At 35.9% G+C, this 13,446-nt stretch overlaps 2 protein-coding genes across 5 annotated transcripts in view; one reads left to right on the top strand and one right to left on the bottom strand.

Annotated features, from left to right (window-relative positions):
• Positions 1–603: 603 nt before the first annotated feature.
• LOC129943224 (uncharacterized) lies at positions 604–1,276 on the top strand. Its single transcript, XM_056052526.1, has 2 exons — positions 604–804; positions 865–1,276. The coding sequence occupies exons 1-2, from the start codon at positions 712–714 to the stop codon at positions 1,120–1,122; spliced, it is 351 nt and encodes a 116-aa protein (XP_055908501.1). The 5' UTR covers positions 604–711; the 3' UTR covers positions 1,123–1,276.
• A 7,477-nt stretch (positions 1,277–8,753) lies between these two features.
• The window catches only part of LOC129943217 (saccharopine dehydrogenase-like oxidoreductase), a 35,427-nt gene continuing 30,734 nt past the window's right edge, over positions 8,754–13,446 (bottom strand). For all 4 annotated transcript variants that reach the window (XM_056052516.1, XM_056052515.1, XM_056052518.1 and 1 more), the window contains exons 4-7: positions 9,933–10,167; positions 9,517–9,853; positions 9,096–9,455; positions 8,754–9,032 (exon numbers count right to left, since the gene is read on the bottom strand). In XM_056052516.1, coding sequence (XP_055908491.1) covers positions 8,927–9,032; positions 9,096–9,455; positions 9,517–9,853; positions 9,933–10,167 — 1,038 coding nt within the window. In that variant the 3' untranslated portion in view covers positions 8,754–8,926. The remainder of the gene's footprint in view (positions 9,033–9,095; positions 9,456–9,516; positions 9,854–9,932; positions 10,168–13,446) is intronic.

Here is a 13,446-nt window from a genome sequence, read left to right as displayed (position 1 = left end):
TCACCACTAGTGTTATGCCTTTAGTAGTGACGTTGAATTGGTCCGGACCCTGACAATCAAAACAGTAATCTACAATCCATTTGTTGTTGAATGAACTAACACATACACACCATTGAGCGAGCTTTCAAAAGCTTAGCCCAATGCATGCACCTGCTGAGCCACTCAACTGTACAGACTTCTACGAGAAACCCAATCCCAAAAACCCTAGTTTTTCAAAAAGGTGGTTAAAATGTTTGATTAATTTTGAAAACAAAAAGTAGTCACACAGACACAAAAGGTTAAAGTTTGCTTTTTTTAAATAAATAAATACATCCAGTGGCGCAACACTCCGTTGAGAACTAGGGGCTAGTGACTTACAACTCTCAACCATTGAATTGAATTGAGGGTGTTTTTTAGGAAGTTTGATTTATCAGTGGCAGTGAAACGTATTTTCTTTTTTAAGTCTATTAAAAAATCAACATCGAATTAGAGCTCATCGACTGTAAATTAAAAGACTGGTTTTTTGATTAACATGTATGCCAGACACTCTATCTTCGATCAACCTCTTGCAGCTGAAATATAAACTATTTTTAAATTGAAATTTTACCATACTTGTTTCATGAGTGATCGGTAGGAATAACAAAACTTGCAAATCCACTGAATAGGTATAAACCTTATTCAAGAAATACAATAATTTCTTTCAATCCTCATTACCGAATCAACTATCATACGATGAAGTTAAATTTGATACTCTTAGTTGTTGCAACATTGGTTGCTTGTGCTGCAAGTTGGGAATGCACACCCTCAGATTGGGCTAGATATAAGGTAAAATGTTTTTATTCACATATCTTTACATACATTTTTTCTTAATAATTTAAATTTCAGAAAGAATACAATAAATATTATGATTCCAATGAAGCAGATTTGTTTCATAAAAATACTTTCTGTGAAACTATTATAAATATTGAAGCAAACAATCACGATTTTACTAATGGTGCGGTTAACACGAAAATATCGGTGACTGCGTTTACGGATTTGTCACCAACCGAGCAAGAAGAATATCGTAAGAGTCATGGCTTCATTAGAAAGCGTAAGCCAAAACCAATTAAAAAGGAAGAGGAAGACGACCAGGAAGAGGAATAGTTGATTTGTTTTGTCAATATAATAATAATAACTTTACGATAAAAGTAAAGGTTTAAAGTTTTGTTTGTGTGTTCGATTATAAAGCTTCAATTTTCTGAAGAAAACAGAAATGTTTAATAATAAAATAAATTCTTTTTTAAAAGTCAAATGTCAAGTTCGTTGTTTGTTTAAGGTAGGGCGATTTCAATGTACACAATTCTTCATGGGTTCAACATTCGGGCCAGACACAACACCCGAAGGAGTGTGTGCTAAGATCTTCGCTGAGTTGAAGCTAACACAGCTGGTGAACGAGCCCACTCGAATATCGGACGTGGAAGGTCTTGCAGAAAACACTCTTGACTTGTTTTTTTTACCTCTGACCCTGGATAAGTACACTGAAAGAGCTCCTAGGAGAACTGTTTGGAAATACGTAAAAGCAAACTGAGACGGTCTGAATAATTATTTCAGGATCTTTAACTGGTCACTATGTTTCCTGGATAGTGACGTTGACGGCAGCGCTGATGTAATCACAAGTTTGATTTTCTTGGGTTAAAAGCACCAGACCTTAGGTTTGATGCGAGTTGTAAAGAGGTTATCAAATTTCCGTTGCTATACAGCCAACCCTATACTGAGGAAAGCCGGAAAAAGTTCAAACAAGCCAGGAAAGCCTGCAACGTCCATATTCATAAATTATAAATAAGGTGGCGAAACATTCCGTAGAGAACCAGGGGTACTACATATTCAACGGACCAAATTTATATATGACCAAAAATTGCGACAAAAAATACTGCAGTGTCTCAACGCTGGCAAAACCACTACGTAAGCTTTTCCATCTGTTCTACTCCTTAATTCTTGTTCCGAGCGGATGGAAAACTGCACATGTCCAGCCCATCCCCAAAAAATGGGAATCTTCCTTACCCTAAATTACTGACAAATTGCACTTACATACGTCCATTCTTTCCAAGGTCATAGAAACGGTGGTAATTATCAGCTCAAGAAATATCTTGAAGATCAATGACTCTTAATGACCCTCAATACGGCTTTCGCAGCAATAGATTCACTGGTGTACTCATGGTTAATCTCACCGAACAATGGAGCGATTCTTTTAAAAGCATTAGATAGGGTTTGGCATCAGGCTATCTTATCAAAATTGCGTGCTTTTGGTTTCCAATGAAATGTCTTCTTCATTGGATTAGTAATTACCTTTAGGATCGTTCAATACAAGTAGTATTGGATGGGCGCAGGTCTGCAAACCACACAATACATGCTGGTGTGCCCCAGGGCCTGATCTATCTCCAACATTCATCCTCATTTGAATGAATGATCTCCTGTCTGCAACTTCTTATCCAGTACATTGTTTCGCTGACGATAGTACTCAGCTTTTAGTATTAGTTTTCAGACTCACATCCCTCCTCTTCGGATGTGGAACTGAACTGCAACGTCAAAATTGATAAGCTCATTCAATTCCGACCTAAACAGCCTTGTTCAATGCTGTCTTGTATCGTTAAAGCGAGATATACCCCGCTTGCATATCTGCAACCTCATTATGTTATTGTTATTATGAAGGATGCTTCGGATATTGTTTTGGGCAGGGCAATAAATTATTCGTTGCACTTTTTAGTCCGCTGAGGACACTCAACCTATCAGTAAGGATCAATGTTTCGACTGCCTATATTTGTACGCTTGAGAGAGCTTTGAGTATTGCGGTTACTTCTTCTGCAATGTAACTACCGCCTGAGTCATTTAAGAAACCCTTGGCAATTGATGATTTCCTCATAACCCTTCATCATGCTTAGTACTTTGCTAAGAGACGATGTAGAGTTATTCTTGTTTTGTTTTTTACTGGATAGAGAAAAGGATGGAAATCGTCTGTAAGAGCTTTACTAATCATGTTGGCTGCTCTTTTTTGTCCAAGTCGGTGTACTAAATTAAAGTCTTCTTCTAATTTAAGGGCTTCAATTGGTGTTGTTTTAAGTGTGCCTGTACATGTCCGGTTGCATTCGTTAAGAGCCATATCGAGGATTTCTAAATTTTGTTAGAAGTCCACATGTAAAATGTTATTCCATGCTGCAGGGAGCATTCAATAGGTGCTTTTAGTATTTTGAGGGCTGTTTTGGAATGGAGTTCTTTTCGACGAAAACATATCATTCTTAGAGCATTATTTCGGCACCTTAATTGGTTTGTAGTGGTTAGATGTGAATATTCCATTTTAGATTGCCACTGAATGTCATACCAAGGATTATAAGTTTTTTTTTTAAATTGACGTTCACAAGCGGGACATGAACATTTTTTTCTGCAGACGTGGAGGGTTTTTATTTTTGAGGGGGGTACAATAGCACCCGGATTGTGTTCACCTGCGATGGATCACCTGAAGCTACCATGAAAATATTATCAATATATACCCCGACGATTTATGCTTTTTGCTATGCTAGTTCCTTTATAAGGACATTGTAAAGTTATACAGATAAAGGAGATTCATGGCGTTTTCCAGCTTATGACTATTATTAGATTGAATATTTGTTTTTTTTTCAAAAAAAAAATAAAACTTATTTAATACATGTAACGCGTTAAAAGATTTAAACAAAAAAGACGGAAAAGTTCAAATAATTAACAAATTTAATAACATTGAATTTAAGTTAGTATTTTTTCGTGGTACCTTTATTATTAATAATGGCCTTATACCGTCGCTGCATGGAGTCTACTAAACACTAGCAGCGCTCATTTGGTATATTTGCCAAGTATCCTCAACCACTGCACAAAGTTCGCTGTTATTCGACGGTTTAGCCTTCCTAAAATCCCTTTAAACATCACCCCATATGTTTTCTATTGGATTAAAATCGGGTGATTTTGCAGGCCAAGCCATAACCTCAATACCGTGGACCCAAAACCATTCTGTATCCGCCGATTTGTATGTTTTGGGTCATTAACCTGCTGGAATATCCATTTAACAGGTTTGATAGGAGTGGGGGGGGGTACAAATATATCGCCGGGATGCAGAACAAACTTACTTTCATGTATTTATCTTCAAAATATATTTCCGTTTCTTTTCTTCTCGGTTTCCTAAAAACCTTAAATATTTTCAATAAATATCGTCAAAAGAAAACATTTTCTATCAATTTTCTTCTTTTATTTTAATGTTCAATTTTTTAGTACATTTATATGCATATTATCGATATAACGTTAAGATACCAAAAAAAAAAAACAAATAAAATAAGCTTTATAAAGTAGCAAAGCCACCTAAACTATTATTCGTCAAAAATGATAGGTACCTATGTGTTCATTAATCTCTTATTAGGAGTCGCCTATGAATAAGAATGCCTACTGTGAACTTAAAACTATAAACTTGACAATACTCTTCTTTCCGCAGTTGTCTTTTTGGAAAAGAACCAAAATTGCTGGCACCACATTGATTGAGCTGCTGCATCATCTGAAAATAGAATTTAACAAAAATATAGAATTAAATAAATTCAGGCAGTTCAGGCATTATGTTCATCATATTATTTAGCTCTAAATTGAATATCTAGTTCAACTAACTAAGCTTAGCGAATTACATAAATACATACATATAAACATTTGTAAAAAAATAAATTACCACTGTTATAATCTTCTTGCTCTACGTTTCTGATTCGTTTCCCTCTATTGAGTTTGCTTTAAGATAAAATACATTAAATGCATTTACTATCCACGGCCATCTTGCAATTATTCCTTGACGATTTCCAATCTGGAAGATACGTTAATGCAGATTGTAATAATCTTTAAACTATGATCTTCGATTATTCCTAAAAAACTTTAATAAAGTTTTACAAACTTTAGTACCTATAATTCCTATTTTCTTGTATTTAAAGGAGATATAAAATCTTCACACGTCATTTTTAATTCTCTTTTTCAGATTATTTATATGGACGAATGTATTATTTTTGTAATTACCTTCAGTTATATTTCCTTTCCTTTAATGTACACTTTACTTTTACTATGTTATTAATAATTTTAAGACCACAACCACGAATAAAGCAAACTTTTTACGAGAAAAAACACAAGTGACGCACGAGCTACGGAGCAGAATAGCCAAAGAACAATGATCTTACAATTAAAACGACGCGACGTCAAATTTTTTCAAAAGAGAAACAGCAAACTCAAATTCAACTTTGACACCCCACTCACACTTTTCGAGTCGAGTCCAGGAGCAAATACTACCAAATTTTAAGGCGACATTTTCAGGCTTATCAACACTCAAATAAAAATATAAAAACAACCTTTTTGTTTCGTCTATTTATTTTAGTTATGACAATGGAAGTACATACATACATATATATAGAATTAGTTAGACAAAATTAATTTTTGATAGACAAAAGGCACAAGTCGTATACAAACATTGACGAGAAGGATAATTTTTTTTAATTGACTAATTTTTAACAAGAATTTGGATTCCTTTTTTGATCAGCTGTGTTCTTATACATAAAACACTAACGAAAAGTTATTCGGATACACAACGATATATTTTTGAAGATTGATGAGAGAACGGGTTTTGATGATTGATAGTTTTCAAGGAGGTGAGTTAAACTCATGGTTGTATTGTTTGTGCTTATAAGGTGTTTATGAATTGTTATGCTGACCAAGTTGAGGTGTGACCAAGTTGAGGTGTGACCAAGTTTCTAGGGGATGTAGTTAATGATATTTTGATTTGATACGTTTGTAGGGTATTGAGGGTAGGATTTATGTACGTTAACTTTTTTGTAATAGTGGTGTTGGAAATAAGATCTGCATCATTTTTTTGGATTTTTAACTGCTTTCTGGACTGATATGCTATTATTATAAGCTTCTATCCGGTGAAAATAGAAACATACATATTCCGGAAGGATGTCAATGTTGTGATCAGTAAATATAAGTTTCTAACCTTTAGTTTTAAGTTCTGATGAGATACTTGAGAACAGTGATTGGGCTTCATTTGTAGTCAACTGCATTCTTGAACGGCATACATTTTAAAATCAGACCTTTACTTCACTAACCTCTACTTTCAGTTCATCGCACAAAAACTACTAAACATACATATTGTTGTCTTCAACACACTCCTCAGACAAGCTACAAGTCCACTACGATTTTTATTTTATTTTGTATTGTAAAGTATATTACTTAGGTATTTATTTGGATGCTAAATCACCGTCCTTTTTTGTTGTAGATGCAAACGGATCGAAGGGAGAGAATGCGTAAAAGATTTCGCAGTCATAGTACAAAAAATGAGCAAGACCTTTTCGCCCAATCATTTGTTGAAGAAAGGCCAGTTCAAGGAAGTCGGTCACGAGTAGGCTTGGACAACGAAAAAACCAAACCAAAGTCAGTTACTTATCAATACTTTGCTTTGAGTGGATCTCGTCGGGTAGGAGTATGTAAAAATGCTTTTTGCCAGATTTTGACTATAACGCGTGCGGAGGTGGATCGTCTTGCTTTTTTGCAGTCACATGGTAAGTCTTCTTATAATCGTCGTGGATTCAATCCCACAGCGCATTCTAAGACGCAGGCGATTGTTGACAAGATGTTTGATTTTGTCAAATCTTTACCTAAAAAGGAAACTCATAATGGAAAAGAGTGTATCTATCTTGATTCTCGCCTTAATATTAAAATTCTGCATCAGATGTTTTCGAAGCAGCATGAAGCTGGACTAGAACAAATAAGCTATTATTATTTTTATAAATTTTACCGACAAAACTTTGGTTATCGATTTAGACGCCCACAGATAGATGTTTGTTTCAAATGCGAGGAGCTATCTGTGAAAATAAAATCAACTGCATTGTGTGAAAATGTTAAAAGAGTAGCAACAGCTGAGAAAATTGTTCATCTTCGCCGAGCTAGGAAGTTCCATAAAAAAATACAAGATGCAGAACCTTCCACTGGATCACATTCCAGTCCAGGAAATATTTTATTTTAGGCAGTTATGGGTAAATGTTTTCGGAATTTACGATATAAAAACAAAGAAAAGTACCTTTTATCTATACCACGAAGGCATAGCCAAAAAATCTCCTATTGAAGTATGCATTTTTGTTTGGTATTATATTCGAAACAATGTTCCAAGCAATGCCAAGAAGCTGTATGTGTTTTCTGATGGTTATGGAGGGCAGAATCGAAACAATACAGTGGTGCGTTTTATGCACAATTTAGTTTCGGAAGGTCGCTTCGAAAACATTTATCAATATTTTCCGGTTCGAGGTCACAGCTTTTTACCATGCGACAATACTTTTGGTGTAATCAAACGAAATCTTAAAAGATATCACAGAATCTATACTGCGGAGCAATACGCGGAGAATATACGTTCGTTATTTTAAAACAGAAGATATATTAAATTTCTCAGCCTGGTGGCCCCTTCATTTCAAAAAAATAGTATTATCGAAGGAATCTGTTGGAAAACAAGTACCAAGGAACTTGAAAGTATCTTTTATTATATCGAATTTTGGAATGTTTGTTTACCATCAAAACATGATCGAAGCACACGATTACATCGACGGACTTGTGAAGCACACATTTATACTTAAAAAGTTCAATGGCCCAATCACGTTTCCAACAACCCAAGTTTATGATATCAGTAACACCATCGATGAAAAAAAAAAATCGAGGACATTCGAAAAGTTGTCCAGTACATCCCGGTAGAGTTTCAAGAGTTTTACTATTAACACTCGCCTGGAAGACTACTAGTTCTTCTGAAAGAAGCAACTCAGTAAACAATGTTGAAACTACTTCTGATATTGGAGAATAAAATAAAAAACATGTTCAACAAAATTTTTGGCAAGCATTTTTATTTGGTTTCACTTTTTTTTCTTTTCTGACTAAATTTCAAAAATATAATGGAATTAAGATAAGTTAAACTACTTCAAAAATATATTTGAGATGGTTTATTTTCAAAACATGACATGTCCAAAACGGTTTTTGAATTTATCTTTTTTTATTGGCATTTTTAAAATCCGTAACGAACGGAACCCAGCAAGATGTGTTAAGGCCTAGGTTTTTCTGTTTTTGTTTAAGTTAAAATCCCACGCAAACATAAAATAATAAGTTTTTTTCGTTTCCTGAACAATTTTAAAATGTGGACATGTCATGTTTTGAAAATAAACGATTCAATTATTAATAATAGTCGAAATCGAAGGCGATAATATATATAAGATAATATCCCTGGGTTTATTTTGCAAGAAGAGGGTAGATTTACAAGCTTAACATCTAGCATAAATCCCAGATCATCCAGTACCAAACCCCTTAACGAAATATCCAATCAACGGATTCACTTTTCACAAATTCGACATAAATATCTACTGTCTTTTCACAAACCTGGTGCAATTATCTATATGACAATTTTCATACTACTTTAAAACTTTGCACAACGTATTGAAGAACCTACAGAAAAAACTTTAAGAACATTGATTATTACAGTTCCAAATAATAAAATCCTGATAGTTTAAAACTAAGAAGAGAAGCTCGAAAACAGACAGAAGTTTTGCGATTGGTATAGACAAAAAATGTCGCACTACACAAAATTCAAAGTTTCAAAAATTCCTATCATTGACCTACTGTCTAATAGATTTTAAAGACGAGGGGAGTTTATTGCGTTAAAATTAAGCTAAATTCTATTCAAAATATATTATATTTAATTTTCAAATAAAAAATTTCCAAAGTTTTAGTAAATATATTTGTTTTAATAAGTAGATTATATAATATTAAGCATTACAAAATTAGATGACTATAGTTTTTAACTTGAAGCCGATTAACGATAATAAATAGAAAAAAGGAATCATTTCATTTTTGTATGTGATACGAATGTTTTGCTGAGCTGCATATTTTGTTTTTATTTGTTTGCAACAATTTCGAACTTAATGCCATGATCATACTTCTCCAAATCAGCAATCATATTGGTTTTGGCAAAAGCTGCTCCAGGTGCTAAGACTCCACCACTGATAAATAGAAAGAAAAGTTTTTTTAATTTGTATTTTAAATATAAAATATTTGACTTTTACCTTCCAGGCATCTTATCACTGTCCTTTAGAATTGTTGTTGCTGCAACCAACAAAGCAACACAAGTTGCCCCATAACCTGGATTTGATCCGGTTACCTTTGCAATCAAATTCTTCGTTGGTGGCTCTGTGAATTGATCAGTTGGCTCAGCCAACTTTTCTGTCTTTGGCCATCCATTACCCTTGATTGTGATCTTAAAACGAGTAGCATTTGACTTTTCCTCACTTGGTCCTTCATGTGAAACAAAACCAAATGAGAAAATTTTGGGATAATTCAAAAGCATTTGACGTCCAAGAGCAAACTTGGTCATTATTCCAAAACCAATGCCAACAAAGGCTACAATCAAAGCAGCCATCATGGAGCTATGATAAAAAAGATGTTAAGTAATTTGTTTTAACTTTAAAAAAAAAGGTATACAATTACCGAAAACCGACATAAGTCTGAATTTGGATTGGTCTTTTCTTTTCAGTTTCGAATAAGAATCTTTGTGAACGTTGGATTACGGATTTATCTGATCCAGGGAATGGTAGGCAAACACCTTCAATTACATCTGATGTATGAATAACTGATCGGGCCTTAAGTTTTGGTTGAAATTTGGGCAGTGGTGATTTGTAGAGTTTTGATCGAATATCACGAAGTTCTCCAGCATGGGCCAAACCGTAAACTGCTGACTCCCATGTTCCATAATGAATTGACGCACCACCATAACTACCACCTGTAGTATGACTTTCCAAGTAAGTTTCAACTGAATTGATGGTACCTTCAATGAAAACGATAATACATTGTTGTTTTTTTAATATGGTAAATTGTTTTGCATTCGAAGCCTAGCCTTCAATTACCTTCGAAATTTTTCTCCAAGAAAATCACACCCAAATCAGATGGAATACTATCAAAACCACATGCTGAAACAACATATACACCCTTTTCCTTGGCCAAGTCATTGTATTTCAATTGCATTGTCTCCATGTATTGGGGTTCTCCGCTAACGTCTACATGATGGGTTCCAGCTTCAACGCAGGCTTTAACAACTTGTTCGCCGTAGAAGCGATATGGACCACAGCAATTTATAATAATCTATAAGAAAGAAAAACCATGCACCGATAAAATATTTTAAATTTGTACACGAATTTAATATTGGACGTTGATTTTATCGATATTGATATTAAATCGAATTTGCAGACTTCACATTTAGTATGGCGATAAATGAAATGCAAGTTTATGCTAGCTGTCACGTAATGTTTTAGAGCATTGTTTTGCACAATAATTAATTTGGTTTACGCATATGCAATTGACATCTTTGAAAGAAGCCACATACCTACTCATTTGTACAGAACAAGTGAGCGACAAGCAACTCGGGCCGAAGATGGTGAACAAGTTGAACAAAAAAAGTGCTGGTTTTCGCAGTAAAATTTATTCAAATTAAGGGAAAAACCAATGCTCTGCAACTCACTTCCTACATGTGGCAGGAACGAAACTTTTTGAGATATTCAAATCTCTTATGCTTAAATTATAGACGACCATAAGATTATTCATTATGTATATCAATCAACAATTAGAGCTCCAAAAAAATGCCAATGTTGCATTTTTTTCTTTGTGTTTTTGCTATGTTTAAATTCGGCCTTGAATCTAAACTCTTACTCGTCCAAAAAAAAGTTCATTTAACTCTTCAGACACAGGGGCCTCTCCCAGACACAGCCGATGCAGGATGGTACCAAAATCGTATCAAACTCATCGCCTGTGGTGATCAGAGATCTTTCAATCTATACAGGGCTGCTGTCAATGGCTTGCCAGAAGTCTGGCCGGGTGCCAAGCTCGAGGTTGTTGCAAGGGAGAATATTCCTTGCCGGCCAAGAGCACGTATAAGGGTTCCGACTCTTCACAACTGTCCAGACATGATCATGAAACTGATCAAAACAAGTAATCCGGACCTGCCTACTCACGACTGGAAAGTACCAAAGGTTGAGAAGGAGACAGTGGGTCACTATAGATCGGCTCTCGTGCTGATCAATAGGGAATCACTGGCTCCACTGGCCGCGACCAAAGGTGTGATTAGGTATGGTTTCGATGAAATCATGATGCGTATATACAAAAAAGATGAAGATACGCTAAACACGCCCCCCACAGAAGCCTCTTCAGCGGAGGGAAGCGATTCATTGGCAACGAAAATGGACGTCGATGCAACACCAAAAGTGGAACAGGGGTCATCAACTGCCCCAAATAAGCCATCCGACGTGGAGGCTAAAACTAAAGTCGACAGTAACTCCGACATGGAGACTGAAGACGCCACCCTAGGCATCACCCAGAGTGAGGAAGACCTGCTTAGGTCCTCCTCAGACGAGGAAAACGCCGACAAAACAGTGGTGGAGGTTGATCTGACTAATAGTAGCAATGCTGCGATTAGTACAGATTAATCTCCATCATGGCCACAAGCAACCTGATACTCCGACTGCATATGAACAAGGAAGACATCGTCTTAATACAGGAGCCGTGGGTCTCAAACTCCATCATCAGAGGTCTCAGGACTCCTGGCTATAAAATATTGTATGCATCGGAGAAAGGTGAACCAAGGTCATGCATGTTAGTAAAAAATGACTTAAACATATTTTTACTCCCCAATTACAGCGACAAGGACACCACCACCGCTGTCCTAACAACAGATAAAGCCACCTACTGGCTCATATCCTCCTACCTTGGCCACGACAGCCCAATTCCAGGAAACACCTTGAGGAAGGCAATTGCGGACGCGCAATCGAAAAAAGTTGGTCTCCTAATTGGTTCAGACGCTAACGCCCATCACACGGTATGGGGTAGCTCTGATATAAATGAGAGAGGTGAGTACTTATTTGATTATTTACTAAGCACTAACCTACTCATAAGTAATATTGGTAATGAACCCACTTTTGTAACCAAAAATAGGAAAGAGGTACTTGATATTACACTTACCTCTGACTCGATCCACAATATGATTTCAAACTGGCATGTCTCAAAAGAGAAGTCCTTCTCTGACCACAAATACATTCAGTTTGAGCTCAAAGATGTAGCAAATACATCTACGGGATTTCGAAATCACCGGAATACAAACTGGGAGCGTTATAGGGAGGTACTAGCACAACTGCTTAATCACAACCTTCTTAAAAGCTCCTCCAGTAAAGATGAACTAGACCTTTCTGTAAATCATCTCACAGAAGTAATGGCGATTAAAGAAGCACTATCCTGGCTCAAAGAAAACGTTATATCTTGTAAGGATATACGAATCTTCTCGGACAGCCAAGCCGCTCTTAAATCTCTCGCGTCTGTCTCCACAAACTCTCGAACAGTCCACGATTGTCAATCATCTCTAAAGGAGATGACGGAACAGTTTAACATTCACCTCATTTGGGTGCCGGGCCACAGAGACATTCCGGGAAATTGCAAAGCCGATGAGCTCGCCAAAAACGGAACACTTCTGCCTTATGTTAGACAAAAACATAACATAGGAACACCACTTGCTACATGCAAATATCTTCTCAAGCAATATGCTTTAGAAACAACAAATGCTAGATGGTCACAAAGTACCACCTGCCTGGCCAAGTATTGACTTAAAACGGTCAAAAGGCTTGATATCACTAAGCAGACAAAGTATAAGCTCTACAATTGGAGTAATAACGGGACACTGCCTCATAGGTAGACATGCTCTGAGGCTAGGGGTCTACACAAATGACTTCTGTAGAAGCTGCATGGACGAGGAGGAAGAGGAAACAGTCCAACACCTTCTATGTACATGTCCAGCACTCTCCATTAGAAGGAATTACTTTCTCGGTAATCCCTTCTCCGATAATACCAGTGAACTGGCAACGATTGACACAAAACGTCTCTCTAACTTTATTAAAAGTACAAAATGGTTTGTTTAAATTCATTACTCTCCCATGAGTAACCTCATTAGTGGTATCACAATGGACCCTTGAGGTCTACGTGTGTCAATGATATCTGGACAGCCACTCCAACCTAACCTAACCTAACTCTTCAGTTAATTGGACTATGAGAACATCATTTTGAAACATCAAGGGTAAACCATTTCCTATAAATTCAATAGAAAGAAATTGGGCAGGTTCAAACGACATAATGGAATAGAAAGTAAGGCAAGTTTCTATCATCTGATTTGCCAACTGCCAAAAAAATTAATTTTTAATTAAGGCAACTTTAATGGAAAATTGACTGGAAATATAGTAAAGACATATCTCCCTAAAAGTCAAGTGTATTTCTATCAAAATGACAGTTGATCATGTCTTTTCATTCAACTAAAAGCTGAACTTTATTACTCTATGATTTTTTACTTTCTGGAAAACTTTATTTAATGCTTCCTGTAAAAGGGTT

Source organism: Eupeodes corollae, chromosome 1 (assembly GCF_945859685.1).
Source record: "Eupeodes corollae chromosome 1, idEupCoro1.1, whole genome shotgun sequence".
In the NCBI taxonomy this organism is placed as follows: domain Eukaryota; kingdom Metazoa; phylum Arthropoda; class Insecta; order Diptera; family Syrphidae; genus Eupeodes; species Eupeodes corollae.
Note: the sequence above shows the minus strand (reverse complement) of the source record. Positions and strands in the feature narration are given on the sequence as shown.

Coding starts and splice junctions, on each gene's coding strand:
- LOC129943224 (XM_056052526.1), top strand. CDS start 712: ATGAAGTTAAATTTGATACTCTTAGTTGTTGCAACATTGGTTGCTTGT. Junction 805..864: donor CAGATTGGGCTAGATATAAG/GTAAAATGTTTT, acceptor TTTAAATTTCAG/AAAGAATACAATAAATATTA.